Source organism: Emys orbicularis, chromosome 3 (genome assembly GCF_028017835.1).
Source record: "Emys orbicularis isolate rEmyOrb1 chromosome 3, rEmyOrb1.hap1, whole genome shotgun sequence".
NCBI lineage: Eukaryota > Metazoa > Chordata > Testudines > Emydidae > Emys > Emys orbicularis.
This window is the reverse complement of record NC_088685.1, coordinates 145,611,517-145,628,571: the sequence shown is the minus strand read 5'-3', so window position 1 is coordinate 145,628,571 and position 17,055 is coordinate 145,611,517. Positions and strand designations below refer to the sequence as shown.

Here is a 17,055-nt window from a genome sequence, read left to right as displayed (position 1 = left end):
AGCACCGCTGTCCCCGCCGGAGCCTCGCTCCCTGGGGGTCCGCCCAGCCTCCCCACGCTACCCTGCCCTCTTCTGCCCTGCCACCACAGAGACACTAACTCGCCAATCAGCGAGGCAAAAAGCCATCGCCACGGCAACCCTGCTGACCAATCCACACTGGTTCTCTGCCTGTGGGTCTTTACACCCCCGGCCCCCATCGTTCCGCTCCACTCTAGCGGCGCTGTCCAATCACAGGCCGTGATCGGTCCTGTGGGGCGGGGGGAAAAGAGGGAGAGCAAGGGCGTCCAATCGCTGCCGGGCTTTTGCTTTCGTCACCCAATGGAGAGCCGCTTTGCCCGCTTCTGTGCAATCCGCATTCCACGGGAGTCGAAGAGGGCCAAACCCGGCTGCCGCGGCCTCCTCTTCGCCTCCCCTCACCCGATAGCGCGGAGTAGCCGGTGGTTGCCTCGGGCTTTGTCCCAGGCCGGCTCCCCTCCCCCGCCCGGGTTCGTGTCTGCGGCCGAGCCGCCTTTTCCTGCCTCTCGCAGCGCTTCTCCCCGAGCCGCCCGGGTCCGCGGCGCCGCCCCCCCCCTCTCGGGGGCTCGGGCTCTGCCGGGGGAGGAGGGGGATTAGCGCTGCCGCCGCGGCCGGGCCCGTCTCCTGCCCCCTCCCCCCGAACACCATAGGCGGCTCAGGCACCAAGATGTCCAACCGAGTGCTCTGCCGGGAGGCCAGCCACGCCGGCAGCTGGTACACAGCCTCAGGTAGCGGGGCCGGCCGGGCGCAGCCCCGGCCACCGGGGGGAGGCCGGGGAGGGCAGGAGGTTTAGGGGCCCGCCCCAGTGGTGCCCTTCGCGGGGGGAGGGGGGTCGCTGCAGGGTGTCACCGCCGCTGGGTCTGGGGGCCCGGCTGGAGCCGGAAGCTGAGTCAGCGCTTTCCACCCCGGAGGGGCAGGTCGGCGCCGCGGCCGCTCATCCCTGCGCCGCCGGCAGGGCCCCTGCCTCCCTCCCCGGGGTGGGAGCTGCAGGCCCCGCCTCCGGTGCTGATACTGGGAGCCGCGGCGCGGAGGGGGCTGTGCGGGCACATGGCGCTAGCAAAGGCAGTTCCCTCCCAGGCAACGGGCTCGCCCCTGCCTGTCGCGCACACGCTCCGGAGCCCGCGGGCTGCACGTGCAGCCCCAGGTAAAACCGTGCAGCAAATCCCCGAGTGCGCCTGCAGAGCAAACTGGCTAGTAAAAGAGGACTGGAAGGGCTCGTTGTGCCGCTAACTGGCTGACCCGAGCTGCCCGTGTCCCAGGCACGGCCGTACCCAAAGCATCGACACGGGCAGCGGAGTGTGGTATGACTAGGAAAGGGAAATGTAAATTGATGATAGAAACGTAGGAATCGCTATATCAGGATCAAACCAGTGGTCTGAGATCGTATAATACCTCCGATGGTGTTGGAGGATGCTGGGTACCTTATAGGTGTGAGAAACTGTTGTGGACAATTATGGAATAATCAGTTTATAAGGGACGTTCCTGAAATAACTTTCTAATGTTGAGATGTGGTAGAACATGTAATGATGAAAGCCCCCATTTAAATGTAGGTAAAGTGTAACCCTAATAAACACATACCTAAGATGCTCAGAATGCAGTCTGATGTGAACCTAAGTAGAATAGAAGGAATAGAAGAATACATTGATGACCAATCCTGTACTTGTTTAGATGGACTGATGATTTAATGGAGTCTTTCTCTCTCTTCCACCTCCCTTTATACAGTGTGGTGATTGCATTGTATTATCTTAAAATAGTCTGTGGAGTAATTCATTTCAAAGAGCCAAGCATTAGTGTTTTTTGGCCTGCAAAACACTAACTGGGATTTTACTTTGTAATGGCATATATAATCAGACATGTTATCGTAATGTATAATAAAACTGGCTTACGTAGGTTGATTATGCCTTTGTGTCTCTTGCATATGAAACTCCTTGCGAAGTGGAGTGCATAAATGAATGGGTATATGCATGTGGTCTTGCCTCATAAAGTTAAGTAATTTTACACCCATTATGTCAACTGCTTAATTCTCAAAGCTGAGATGAAAACTCTCTTAATGTAAGTGGACCAAAACCAGTTTTTAAAAAAATAACTTTTGGCTTCCAATTCCATTGCTGTTTCTCTTTTTCCATCCCATCATCTTACTGAAAATCACTATTGAGATTGATAATGTGAGAACTCACTATCAGATACTATAGACTAGCTTTTATTTTTATGTTGATGCAATAATCCAAAACTAAAATGTTTTTATAGCATTTAATATTGTATAAACAGTACTATTATTTCTGTCCCTCAACCTCCATAGTCAATTTAATTATATAGGTGTCATATATTGGCTAGAATCAAGGATATTGTGGCACAAGCAGCTATCATAGCAATTTTTCCTGCATTTAAAAAAAAAAAATCTTACAGGGGGGGGGACGACACAGCATTTGTACTGCTGTTGCTTTTTCACCTAGCCCATTTCTGATGGCATTGTGGAATAAAAGTAAAGTAAAACTGATCTGATCCCTGTGTGTTTTTCCTATTCTTTCTGCTGGCCCTTTGGAGAAGTAGAAGATGCAGGTGCTGGGTGCACTCTATAGAGTTGATGGGGTTAGAGAGACACTAGCAATGTCTTTTCATGTAGTCCAAGCAGCAGTGAAGGAGTCTGTCATTGGCTATTGCACATGGCTTCTCCCTTTCAGTGATAGCAGTAAAGTGATAGATAGTGATCTGATCAGTTTCAAGCTGTGTCTGCTGGCACTTCAGGAAAGTGCTATATGTGGTGGCAAGAGACTGATCGTGAAGGAAGGTGGTGAACGTTGAGCTGGACAAAGGAAGTTGTACTGATGGCCTGGTGACACATCCAAACTTAAGAACAAGTTTTGTCACATGCTTTTTGGAATGTTGAGGTCTAGGGAATAATCCAGGAGGAGGAAAGAGACAAAGACAGGAAAACACAAGAAGAGGGAGAGACAGGAAGGTGAAATGAGTAGCTTGACTTTAGTAGGGATATTTTGTAACTTGAGTTTTATTTCCTGGAATCGTACACCTACTTCAGTGTAGTAGCAATCTTTCAGTTGGAAAATTTGTAGATGTGATCCACTCCAGGCAAAAACAGTAGATCAATTTTCAATTAAATTTAGAAAATAAAATTCTAATGCTTTACCAACTATTCTGTATAGACACCTCAAATAATAAATTTATTTGAATATGAGGTTACATATTTCAACACAAGTGAGGACATTCAAAAATTGTCTTTCATGGTAACATTAACTTGCCCAGATTGCGTTTATTTAATTAGGTTACTAAATAATCTTCTCACATTACATATCAGTTTATTATCCTAATTAGGAAAGTGATTTAAAATCCCCCCCCCCCCCCCCACTCTTATACTTAAATCTGGCCATGCTGCAGCTAAACATGGTTATTGTCTGCACACAACACAGAGTTTAGTTACCCAGTCAGCTAAGAGAGGCCTAGGTTGACACATGACTGTCTTTCTGTACTGGTTCAGCACACACTTTTTGGGCAGATGATACGCCTCAACAAGCCCGCGTAACTAGTTTTGTTCAGTTGTGCTTCACCCAGTTCTCTGCAGTAGGACATTTTAAGAGTGCATTGCCCTACATGCTTTTGTATGCATGCATTCTGGGTACTGACTGCGAAGACAGTATGGGATAGCTGGCCAGAGACTCTTCTCAAGGGAAAAAAAATAAGAGTACTAGATGTGGAGACACAGACACACGTGAAGGTAGAAACTGGACCATATTCTAACTAGTCACAAAACCATGGTCAAAATTTGTTGTGTGGATGGGGCCTTACTGTTACTTTATTTCTTTTAGTTAGTTTTTTAAGAAATAAAAGAAATTTGAAGGGAAAGAGCCATTGTTTGGTAGCTTGACTGGATTTTAGCCTACCCCCCCATTGTCCACACATATGCAAACCTTTAATCCAGGTTTGAATGTTCTTTGAATCTGGGCTTGCTTGTCTGGCAGGAGGTATAGATGAAAGTCCAGGTTTCACTTTAATGCGGGATCTAACCTGCCTACTTTGCAGTGAGGATACAACTGAAGATTGGGTTATGATAGTCCTCCAGTGCATTCCCACAGTTCTGCAGGGGCTATGTTTTCTGGTCCTCTTACCTACTCACTTCCTACTCACCTTCTCTACACCAGAAGTCACCTTCTGGTTTATGTACACTTGGTTGGCATTTAACCCTTCATTCAGCATGCTCCATTTCTGCAAAGTTCAGCTCATGTGAACAGCATGAGAAGATGCCGTCTCAGGGTGCTGCTAGCTGGCCAGAGGATCACATCAAGGTTCTAGTTGCTCTCTGGTGTGAGTTCAGTAAGGAAAACACAGTTTTGGGAGATGCAGTTGAAATTAGCATCTCTGCAGGAATATTTCAAAGACTGGGGGAGGAGAGGGATCAGGTGGATGACAATTCAGTGTAGGGGGAGAATTAAAAACCTCAACAACACCTACTGCAAGGCAAAGGACACCAATTGAATGTCCTGCAATTCCTCATTTACCTGCCCCTACTATGAGGCGTTTGACCAGATGTTCGATGCTGTCGTGAGTACAGAGCCCAGTGCCAGGCTTGATGGGCTTTTTGAAGTGGAATGGTCTGATATTTAGACTGGGGGCAGAGGAGAACCTCGTGGCAGAAGAGCTGGAGCAGATCGCATGGCCAGAGTGACTGGAGGATGTCCTTATGCTGGGTTCCATGGACCTGTTCAAGGATGTACCCAAGGAATGGAATGTCGAGGAAGCAGAGTCAGCGGTGGAGCCACAGTCAGGTAAGAGACAGCTATCACCTTTATTATCATTATGGGGGGGGGGTGTAAGTGTGGAGTAGGTTTTGCTGACTTTTGACCAGTGCAAATATTATTACAGAGGATATTGCATGCTATGAGGTGGCATTAGCTTCAGTTGAGGGTGGAAGCTATGCTTTTTCCCTTTTCCCTCTTCCTACTCCATCCATGTGTGATCCAGGATGGATTCCGGGATGGGAATGGGATGGAATTTAAACATGCAACTAGTGATTTATTCTAACTAGGATTTAACTGGTTGCTCATAACACACTTATTCAACATTGGGATTACAGGTTTAACAGGAATGAATGCATATATAATATGGGTACTCTGCGCTCTGTTTATAACTGTTATACTAGGATTAGCACTAAAGCATTGCCTCACTGGCTATATTAAGTGGAAACGTCCCTTGGTGACGGAGGTATTTGGCCTCCTTGGTTTGTGACATGTTGTCCAGGCCAGGGGAGATGGATTGGGGTGGGGTGGAGGAATGAAAATAAAAAGGCAGATCTATTTGTAGCAAGGCGGTGCATCCTCCTAGTTCAGTATCTTGTTTGTTTGCTGAATCCCCCCCCCGCACACACACACCTAGCTGATAATGCTTGAGAATTTTGTCAGTGAAGTTCCTTGGCAGGGCAAACTTGCTATACCTATCCCTGTAGCTTACTAGCCTTGTCCAGTCATTGATATGCTGATCAGGTACCAGGCAGTTAAATAACACCTTGGCATATATAAAGCTGATCCTCTTCCAGTCTGGGATCCCCAGTAGATCAACATCCCCCAACACTGTTGCATTGTGAAATAACGTTAGGACCATCACTAGTAACAGGCCCCTGGTCATGTAGGCCTTACTACCCCTTTTGCCCCCCACAATTTTAAAAATAAATAAATTATATAAAATACTTAAATTACATCTGTGGACTGGTAACCTGGGATACAGCTGCTTCTAATCATTTAAATATGTTATGGCTGAAATAAAGTCATACCAAGTAAAGAGAAGTATTTACTTGTGGCCTTTCTATTATACAGAATGTAAAACAGATACTTTTTCTTTCTTTCCATGGTCAAAAATATAATACTCTTTCATTGTCTTGTTAGGATCTTTCACCTCTGCTGGGCCCAGGCTTCTTGGGGAAAGGACTCCAGGGGAAAAGGAAAAAGGAGGACCTGGTACAAGAAATGGCTAATGACTTTGGATGCAATTTAGATGTGCACTTTGAGTTCCAGAAGGAACAGCTAGGGCGGAACAGGAAGGAGGAGGTAAACTGGTCATGGACTATCTTGAGCATGATGAAAGGATGAGGGAGCAGGACTGACAGCAGCAGAAGGAGCTGTTTTTCAGCTTGCTGCCATCGGGGGAGCCAGTCGCTCCACAGTGTCAGTGGACACTCTTCTGTGCTACCACGTCCTGCAGCTGATGAACAACTTGGGGTTGGTGTTGGTTATTAGCCATTCCATGTACTCCTGGAATGGAAGTGTGTATGGGAAACTTCTGTTCACGCAACCCTCATGCCTTGTGGCACAAGGAGACCAGGTGCACTGATGTGCAGTTCCATTTCAGTGAGATGGCATTGATTGTGGCAATTTACCCACTTGTTGCCAGCTGGGCTGCCTGTATGGTTCTTAAAGTATATTTGTAGTACTGTATAATAAAGTATTTTTTCACTATTGGTGTGTGAATGCTTGGGGAAACAAGGAGGAGACTGGAACCTCTATCCAAAGGTTTAATAGGTTGCTCAAAATTACATAAAAGCAGTAACAAATTGATAAATTGGTATGTGTACTAAACACTACATGGCATCACATTTCCCGTGCATCCCCCCCCAGCAGTGCAAGGATGTTGCACGCAAAGCATCCCTTACTTCTCCTGGACCCATCCCTAGTCATCAGAGGTATGCTTTCTGGTTGCCTTTACTGGGCCTTCAAAACAGCAGTCTCTTGAGCCCATTCCCAGTAAGAGCTCTCTTGTCCTCACAAATGTTATGTAGTGCACAGCACACCAATAATATGAATGTCATTGGGCATGCTGGCATTCAAACAGATTTATAGTTTATACCATCTTGCCTTCAGTTGGCGAAATGCATGTTCTGACTCCATCCTACCACTGCTCAGTTAAACCTTCTTCTGCCCAGTACTCTGACATCAGCATATGACTTCATGAGCCAGGGCAGCAGAGGGTAGACAGGTCCTCTGAAATATCAAGGGGGTTTCTGTGCCCACTGTTAACCATGTTATTTGGGTGGAATAAGGTCCCTTTTAGGCCAAACAGGTATGCCAGATCTCATGAATTCCGCGGTGTTCTACATCTTGCTGGTGTAGCCCACGTTGGTGTTCATGAACAGGCCTGTGTGATTGATCAAGATCTGCATAATGCGCAAGTAATATACTTTCTGGTTGATGTCTTCATGTACTCCTTGTAGTGGGCAACTGTGTACATGTGCCAGTAATAGCTCACGTTTCAGGAGCTATTAGTTCAAGAACATTAGCATTATCCACTGTGGGTGGGTAAACCACAGCAATAATGGCCTATACTGGGTATGCAAACACCACATTGGAGAACAAGAGGTTAAGGAGCAGTTCTGGAACCCGGTAGATAGGGTGACCAGATGTCCCGATTTTATAGGGACAGTCCTGATTTTGGGAGCTTTTTCTTATATAGGTACCTATTTACCCCCCCCATCCCCTGTCCCGATTTTTCACACTTGCTATCTGGTCATCCTACCGGTAGCACCCACAGACTCTGCACCAGCTGGAGGTGGAGCTTAAAAGGGGAAGCAGAGCAGCTCAGAATGGGGCAAGCAGTGGAAGGGAACAGACCTCTGCTCTGGGTAAATAACAGCCCAGGAGCTCATGTTGCCTGTGACCTGACCGAGTCTGCAAAGGAGAGATTGGTGACTGTGAAGATCAGAAACTTTATTTTTGGTTCAGTTCTTTCATTTACCCTTTGGCGTGGGGGACTCAGGCAGGAAGGGATGCAGCTATTTAGCACCTCAAGGTGCAGAACTTAGCTGCCTACCATCAGAGCCTGGTGTGAAGGCTCCACAGGATGGAGCTGTAGAGAAAAAGGGAGATGTCAGGGAGGGTGGGACCACTTGCCATACCCCTGCCTGACAAGAATGTGGCACTGCTAGAGATAGTCACCCTTCACATGGCCTCAGACACATCCACCGTCTCTGCCCCAACAGTTGACTTGCCAAGGCAAAACCGGTTAGCCACTAGGGTGACCAGATCACAACACTAACATATCGGGACACATTAGGGTGCTGTCAGCCCCACCCACAGTCCATCCCTGCTCCTCCCAGGCTCCGCCCCTGGTCCCACCCCCTCACCATACCCTTCCTCATCCCCCGACCCACTGCTGGCTTGCTGCGTCCCTCCTCAGTCCCTCACCTGCTGCTTGCCTCCTCACCCTCCGCTCGTTCGCTTCGTCACCCCCCCCCCCCCACGGTGCCAACTTCCCCTCTGCCGGGTGGGTGCTCAGCCCCCCTGCCTCTTCCTGCCCTCGCTCTGCCCCCATTCCACCCCCCTCCCCCAAGTCCCTGCCCCTGCCCTGCCTCTTCTCCACCTCCTCCCCTGAACGCACCGTGTCTCTGCTCCTCCTCCCTCCCTCCCGGAAGGAGGCACTAAGCGCCAACAAACCGCTGTTAGGCAGCGGAAAGCGCTGGGAGTGGGGGGAGAAGCGGGAATGCGGCAAGCTGGGAGGAGGAGGGGAGCAGGAGGTGAGGAGGGGGGAGCTTGGCTGCAATTTTTCCCCATGGGTGCTCCAGCTCCGGCGCACCCATGGAGTCAGCGCCTCCCTCCCGCTCACCTCCTTACCTGAATATTGGGACAAATGATGTCGCGATTGTACATTGATTGGGATGCGGGACAAAGGGTTAAATATTGGGATATCTGGTCACCCTATTAGCCACAGACCTGTAGCAGTCTGGGCTAGTAAGCTTCCAGAAGGCCATATCAACCCACTTCTGGACTAGTATGGCCTCCCTCATTTGAAGGTCAGGCGAGCTCTTTACATGGCTCTGTGAAGGTGGCCTTTCTTGAACAAAAGTTCTAGAGCCACTGCTGTTCATCCCAGGAACACACAATTATGTAGTCTTGCCACTCTGTGCTTGTGGTCCTGCACCAGACCACTGGTCAACCTAAAAGGAATCCACAACAATCACAACCAGCATTATCTGTGGCCTGTGCCATGCACCCAGCATATATGATCTTCTGGCTGAGATTTCTTGTTGCCTTCTTAGGGTTGCAGATTGCTGCCATAATGCCCTGTGCTATGTCTCATACACTCTATCTGCATCCTGCTGCATTAACAGAGCAGCCAAAAACAGAAATAACATTGTGCTGTGTTGCAACCATGCCTTTCCAGTATTGGAAGGGACAGAGCATGCACAGCCAGAAGTGCTTTTAGTTTGATGTGTTGGCAGGCTAAGAATGCTTCTGCACAGGAGCTCAAAAAACAGACAAGTTGGCCCACAATGCACCATAAAACAGGTCCTAAAGTGACTCAGTTTAGTGAGGTGCTAAGAATCCTGGGATATTCCCTTAGAAATCAAAGCACCTTCTCCTGGTTGCTGTAGCTCCACTGTGGAGTTGTCTACATGAGTCTGATGTAAGTGAGGCCAGGGTGGATTTGATTTAAGTCAAATTGATTTAAATCACTAGTCAGGAAGACTCAATTTAATCATGGTTTAATACATAAAAGTGCATTCTTGTTGGTTGTTATAACCTTAGTACATATTCTTCACAACTCAGAGATAGATGTAGGTTTCATTTTTAGAAGATACACACTATACATTTTTAAACAGTGATTTATTTTGAAAACTTTTCAGATTAGTTTTACAGCTATATCAGAAAATGAGTGATTGTTTGGTTATTTCATTTACCAAAGGTAATTGAAGCAGATATTTATGAAGTCATTGGGAGGTGAACTATCTCCAATTCAACAGGTTAATCATTAATATTTGGAGGATTTTCTTGCCATGCTGTATTAGGAGGAGAACATCACCAGACAGACATTTAAATTGTTTTATTTAATAAAAACAACAACGTTACGTATTCTGGATTTTTTTCTTTAACAGCAAACATATATTTTAACAAAACAGGCATATGTCCTTCGATTCTCAAATTTATCTCCAGACTTCTTCTCCTTGTCCAGATCTATTCCGCCCCCAACAATCTTCTATTCATTGAACTTTTTGAAACTTTGCACTTTTAGAGAGAGGTAAGGGATTGACTCTGTGTACACAAATTTGCAGAGGGACAATAGGCTTGAGGTCTATTATTTCTCACCTCTATATTTTATTTATTTACTTAAAAACATTTTTGCTCTTAACAAGCATGTTAGCTCTGGAGAAACAAATCCACAGTTTGAGAACTGCAAAACTAAGCATCTCTGATAGTATCTTCTAGACTGAGCACTGAGTCCCATTGGGTAGATAGAAAGATTAACCTAAATAATCTATACAGAAGCCCCTGGAACCCCATAAAATTGGGTCCCTAATCCATGAACTATTGGAACTCATTTACAAAACTTTTCTTAGACATTACATGTATATATTGTCTCATACTATAGAATTAGAATATATAATCCCTATTCCATGATGAGATCTCTTTGAGCTATAATGTATCTTAATTAAAACTATCTTTAGATAGGTTTTGTCCTCAAAAAGCATTTTATAAAAAAATATCCAACTTAAATAAAAAAAAATCGGATTTTTTTTTATTAAAAAAACAACACCACATTGATTTTTATCCACCCTGATTGTGGCTCTGCAGTGTGGATGCTTGTAGGCAGGCTTGGCTAACTGGGGTCATGGATCCAGTCTAACTCTCCAGTGAAGACATAATCAGAGAGGTAAACTTGGTGCCTGTTCTTGCAGCTTTTATTTATAATAGCGGTGAATAGTCCCACTGGAGTCGCTAGGATTCCCTGAGTATGGGGTAATCCTGTGGTTAAGGGTTGCAGTGTTTTTGGTGCTTGCTTAGTTTTCATTCTTTATACACTTCTGATGTTTATATTTCAATAAGACTCAATCTGTCTTCTGCAAACTTGACCAGCTGCAGCCTCCGAGTCTCTCCAACTTAGTTGGAACACTGTGTGTCGGAAAGGGAATAGGTGCTTAAATAGGCTGCTAAAATCTTGGCAGATGCCAGCGGAGAAGCTCTTCGTTATAGTTGCTTAACTTCATTTTTTATTTTCAATCCCCCTTCCCCAGCTGAATGAAAAGTATGTTCCTCAGTGAGGTCTGTTTATTTGAAAAGTTTGGAAGGTTGTTTTTTTTTAAGCTGCCTGATATTGTTTAGCTTAGAAAATGTTCTGAGGAGAGCTTTTTAGGAAGTTAGAGATATGGGTTATATTGAAATTATAGCTGCTATAGAGTTCAGAGGAGCATTGAAATGGCTTTTGTGTCCTACCCTTCTAGTTTAATAAATACTTTATTTAACATGTTATATAATGCCTACAGTTTGCTAGACTGATAGTAATAGATACAGTCTCTGCCCTGAAGAGTTGACAGTCTTAAGAGGCAAGTAGTGATATATCATAGGGGAGGGTAAATGAAAGGGATACGCATGGCTATACTACTAAGATTCCTATGTTTTTTATTGAGCACCTTTTATGGTGGTAATTCATTCTTTTTTAGCATTTACTTAATGTGACAGGGTGTTTTTGGGGGGTGGGGTGGAAGGTGGACTGTAAATGGAGAGGCAAGGAGTGTAAGGAACGAACTGGAAGAGTAGAGGGTAGTCTAAAGCACCTTTTCCATAGTACTTAAGCACTGATGTGGTAATGAGTCAAAGTGGGGAAGGAGGGTAGAAAGACAAGGTAGGTGAAGAGCACAATAAAGCAAGGTATGGTAGTGATATGGTTATTGTGTCACAATAGAATTCAAGAAAGCCCAATATTGGTGTCAATGACTGTCAGGATGTAGGGATTATTAGGCTGATTCTCTGGTGCTAGCAAAGGCTGTGTGAGGTGTCTTCCAGAAGCAAGGACCTTTATAGACCATTTGAGAACCTCTTTCCTGTTTGTCTGTCTGTGCACACGTGCAAGAGCCTATGGAGAGCTGCACCCTGGAGCAGTTAGTGTCTGGTCCAATGGGTAATGTGGAGAAGAGCTTCATATGGAGTAGTAGGGTTGTGGGTACCACTGGTGCTGTGCAACATTTTACCAAATGGTGACCACTAGCAGGAGCCTTCCACATACAAACTTTAATTTAAAGCTTTATTTTAACTACAGTCTGTGGTTCATATATTGCAAAACCTAAAAATAAAATTCAACTTTTTATGAACTTTCAAGACATTGAGCAAAATGTGTGTGTTTCCTCTTACTATTAATCTTCCACCTGTTTTTGGAACTTGATTATAGAGAGTGGATATGTCATCATTGGCTCTTAGAAGTTAATGATGTCCTACCATTCTTCACCTGGAGGTTGACAGGCCACAGATTTTTTTTCCCCACCTGTTTTTCTGTCACTGGAGGAGTAATCAAAGAAGAATCTCTCACTCGTATCTGTGTTTCTTTCCTTAAACATGGAATATTAACTGACAGATTTTGTTTTTAAGTCCTTCCCAGGGAAATTGGGGAAATGAATATCACAAAAAGTGTTGGATAATCACATTATTTTCATGAATTCTTTTTCTTACATTCACTCTAGACTTAGACAACATTGTGATGGAACATGGTGTTAATAATTAAAATGTGATATTTAAGATTACATAATCTTAAAATGGCAAACTGCTTATGTACTAGAATAAAATTTTTCAGACTTTTCTTTAGGTGGATCACTGAATATATCAGGGGTGGCTAACCTGTGGCTCCGGAGCCACATGCGGCTCTTCAAAAGTTAATATGCAGCTCCTTGTATAGGCACCGACTCTGGGGCTGGAGCTACAAGTGCCAACTTTCCAATATGCCGGGGGGTGCTCACTGCTCAACCCCTAGCTCTGCCACAGGCCCTGCCCCCACTCCACCCCTTCTTGCCTCCTCCCCTGAGCCTGCTGTGCCCTCACTCCTCCCCTTCTCCCCCTAGAGCCTCCTGCACGCCACAAAACAGCTAATCAGGAGGGAGGGGGAGGCGCTGATCTGCAGGGCTGCCGTTGGGTGGGAGGAGTGGGGGGCGGGGAGCTGTTGCGGGGTTGCTGACATATTACTGTGGCTCTTTGGCAATGTACATTGGTAAATTCTGGCTCCTTCTCAGGCTCAGGTTGGCTACCACTGGAATATATTCTGAACAGGTACTTTGAGACATCCTAAATGAAGAATTCAGACCCACAATATATCTCACCCTAACTTTGAAGTTGATAGTCTTTCTCTTGGTATAACCAGTAATATTATACAGTGGGCCTCTATAGCCTATCGCATACTCCTTTTCAGTTTGAATTATATTTAGCGTACATTTATCAGAGCCAAAATTTTCCTCTGAGCTACACAGTAGTAGTACCTCACTTGTTCAGGTTCCCATTGACCTCATTGGGATAGCAGATTGTTGAAGTGAAGTATTACTGCTTTGAGGATCTGGGTGGAGTATGTAGACTGAGTGTAGGGAAGAGAGGAATCAACGGAGACTTAAAAGATTATTTGCAGTAAAGCAAGTAAGTTGCAAAGCTTGTTAGAAGGGCTTCTTAAGGGAATGCACAAAAAGTGGCTTCTGTTGCAGTGTGGTGGTTGCTATTTGTACATCTCAATTTCTGTCCTTCAGTCACTTTGTATAGATTTCATTCTGTTCAAATTTTGATTTATCTTTATTAATTAAATTAGTGGAACCCGCTGCTTATGTGTTCTTTTTACATATCTAAAATAGGACTTCAAGCCTAGGATAGGATAATTTAAGTTTAAAAAGATATAAAGAAAGATCACACACATAATTCTAGTGTTTTCACGCCTATACTTGCAATCTTAGGTTTATATAATTTTGTCTTGGTGTCTGATTTATATGCTATGCTGGCATCCAGTAATGTAGAAGTATATATTCTAATAACAGGATATATACTCATCATGAATAGAGTCCCTCAGACTCAATTTTCTGTCTCACAGGGCCAAATCCTAGTTTTTGTGTAGATAAAATGATCAGGATTTGTCAGAGACAGTGGCTAATCAAATGAGCCCAGTGTCCTTTGAATCATTGTTTTAATTTTCCTTGTATAAGGTAAGGGAGGGAGGATATATACTTGTTTTATGCCACAGTTTTAAAGAAGGCAATATAATCTGGTGGATGATAAATCAAATTTGACCATATTTGTAAATTAGTCTAAATGTTCTCCGTTCCCCTCCAAGGTTCACACTGACAGGAAGAAAACTTGTTTAGTACCAGCCATTAAGTGTACTTATTACTGTATTGAGGGACAGTAACTAGTCATGTGCCAATCCACAAGATTGCACTGTTTACGTAGCTTGACCAGGGCCAGCTCCAGGCACCAGCTTAACAAGCAGGTGCTTGAGGCGGCCAAGGGAGAGGGGCGGCACCTGCGGCAATTCGGGGGCGGCAGGTCCCTCACTCCCTCTAGGAGCGAAGGACCTGCCACTGAACTGCTGCCGCCGATCGCGGCTTTTTATTTCTTTTTTCCAATTGCCGCCGCCGATCGCAATTGCGATCGCAGCTTTTTTTTTTTTTTTTGCTTGGGGCGGCAGAAATGCTGGAGCCAGCCCTGAGTTTGACTATTTAACTCCCTCCTATGAATTAAGAATTAAAATAATAAATGCATATATACTAGTATTTTATTTTAAGCACTTCATAGTGTTGAATCTCATTTGTCATAGTTAGGAATAGGGAAGTACAAGACTTGAAAAATCTGCCGGCTTGTGGTGAGTAGGAAGCTTTCCTGGATGAGTGCAGAAAGTGATGACAATCGAAAGTTTCATTTAAAAAAACTAGGGCTGTTGATTAATCACGCAATTAACTCAAAAAAATGAACTGCGATTAAAAAAATTAATTGTGATTAATCGCACTGTTAGACAATAGAATACCAATTGAAATGTATTAAATATTTTTGGATGTTTTTCTACATTTTCAAATATATTGATTTCAATTACAACACAGAATACAAAGTGTACAGTATTCACTTTATATTATTATTTTTTATTACAAATATTTGCAGTGTAAAAATGATAAACAAAAGAAATAGTATTTTTCAAGTACTATTGTGCAATCTCTTTATCGTGAAAGTGTAACTTACAAATGTAGATTTTTTGTTTGTTACATAACTGCACTCAAAATCAAAACAATGTAAAACTTTAGCGCCCACAAGTCTACTCAGTCCTACTTCTTGTTCAGCCAATTGCTAAGACAAACAAGTTTGTTTACATTTACGGGAGATACTGCTGATTGCTTCTTATTTACAGTGTCACCTGAAAGTGAGAACAGGTGTTCGCATGGCACTTTTGTAGCCGGCATTGCAAGGTATTTACGTGCGAGATATAAATTTTTATTAGAGAATATTTAAAAATAAACGGTACAGAAGATTTGAAGAGTCAGTTGTCGATCATTGGGGGAACATACAGAGTATGGGGGGGATGTTGTTATGTCGGGGTTGGCAGCACACATAATATATACAGACTGTGATGTCTCCAATGGGGGGGTAAGCGGTGGGCGAGATCAAGACACAGTTGGTAAGCGGTGAGGGTCAATCATCCACATAGGGGGTACAAATAGTCATGGGTACAAGTAGGTGGGCTGGGTAATGGTGATGTGGCGACCCTCACGTGGTGGGAGTCAGTTAGGTTGGGTAGGTTCAGGGTTCAGGGGAAAAGGCCCAGCGGGGGGGGGGGGGGGGTTAATAGGTCCCTTCCCCCTTGCGGGTGGGCGAGGTCTCCCCGGCTCACTCTTGGCATTGGCGGTGGCCGGTGAGGTTGGGTGGGTTCAGGGCTCAAGGGATAAGGCCCATCGGGGGGAGGGGTATATAGGCCCCTTTCCCCTTGCGGGTGGGCGAGGTCCCCTCGGCTCACTCACGGAATTGGCGGTGGCCGGTGAGGTTGGGTGGGTTCGGGGCTCCGGGGGTAAGGTCCCGTAGGAGGGGGTTTAAAGGTCCCTTCCTCCTTGCGGGTGGGCGAAGTCTCCCTGGCTCAATCTCGGCATTGGAAGTGGCCGGTGAGGTTGGGTGGGGTTGGGGCTCAGGGGGTAAGGTCCCTTCCCCCTTGTAGGTGGGTGAGGTCTCCCCGGCTCGCTCTCGGAATTGGCGGCGGCCGGTGAGGTTGGGTGGGTTCGGGACTCAGGGGGTAGGGCCCAGTGGGGGGGGGGAGGGTTAGCGAGTCCCTTCTCCTTTGCAGGTGGGCGAGGTCTAATCGGCTCACTCCTGGTATTGGCGGTGGCCGGTGATGTGTTCCGTGTAGATGTCCCGGGACCAACGGATAGTGTCTGAGACCATTAGGTGTCTCATGAGCCGTGCGTAGTGACGGCCCACTCCACAGGTCTTCAGCACTCGTTCGTTGCATGGGTCCCAGGCACCCAGGGCCCCGACAAGCAGAGCGTCTGTGTGTACCTCGTAGCCCTTGGACCGCAGGGTGTCAGCCAGGGGGGTATATTTTTCAAGCTTGCGCGCTCGGGCTTCACGGAAGGCTGGGGTCCTGTTCTTGAACGGGATCGTTATGTCGACCATGATGACCTTTTTTCCGACCTCGTCTGTGATGACAATGTCTGGGCGCAGCAGGCTGTCGGTGCCGGGGACGGTGCGGTTAACGGTGACTTCCCCCAGGCGCGGGTCGATGGCCTTCACCAGGCGGTCTTGGACGGCGTTGTGTCGCAGTTGCCAGGCTCTGGCGTAGGGCTTGCAACTGCATAGGACGTGGGGCAGGGTTTCGGCGTCGTACCCGCACTTCCTGCAGCGCTTGTCCCGGTTCCCGTGGCGGACGGCTCCATTGAGGGGGACGCAATTCAGCAGGGCACGGTGTATGAACCGCCAGTCGGCGAACCGGGTGAAGCTGCCCGTGGGGAGGAAGTGGTTGCTGGAGTCCCACTTACTGGTCACCTCGAAGGCCTTACCCTGGTCTGGTTTCTTCTTCAGGGTGTCCACGTAGAGTGCGTGGACAGCGGCCTTCAGGGATCTCTCCAGCACGCCTCTGGCTCCGGGGGTGATGATGGTGTTGTCCTCTGACTCGGTCCGCGGCACCAGTATTCCCAGCTCTCGACGTTCCTCATTCCATACCCAACGACAGCCCAGTCGTTTCCCCAGTCGGCGTGTGGCATTGCGGGCACGGGACCATAGTGAGGCGATGGGGCCCTGGGCCACCGGCCCGGAGACTGAGGTGGGATTC

At 46.3% G+C, this 17,055-nt stretch overlaps 1 protein-coding gene across 1 annotated transcript in view; it reads left to right on the top strand.

Moving 5' to 3' along the window:
* The first annotated feature begins 603 nt into the window (after positions 1-603).
* Positions 604-17,055, top strand: part of MEMO1 (mediator of cell motility 1) — a 55,938-nt gene continuing 39,486 nt past the window's right edge. Inside the window, exon 1 of the mRNA XM_065400842.1 lies at positions 604-743. Within this exon, the coding sequence (XP_065256914.1) occupies positions 683-743 (61 nt within the window). The 5' untranslated portion in view covers positions 604-682. The remainder of the gene's footprint in view (positions 744-17,055) is intronic.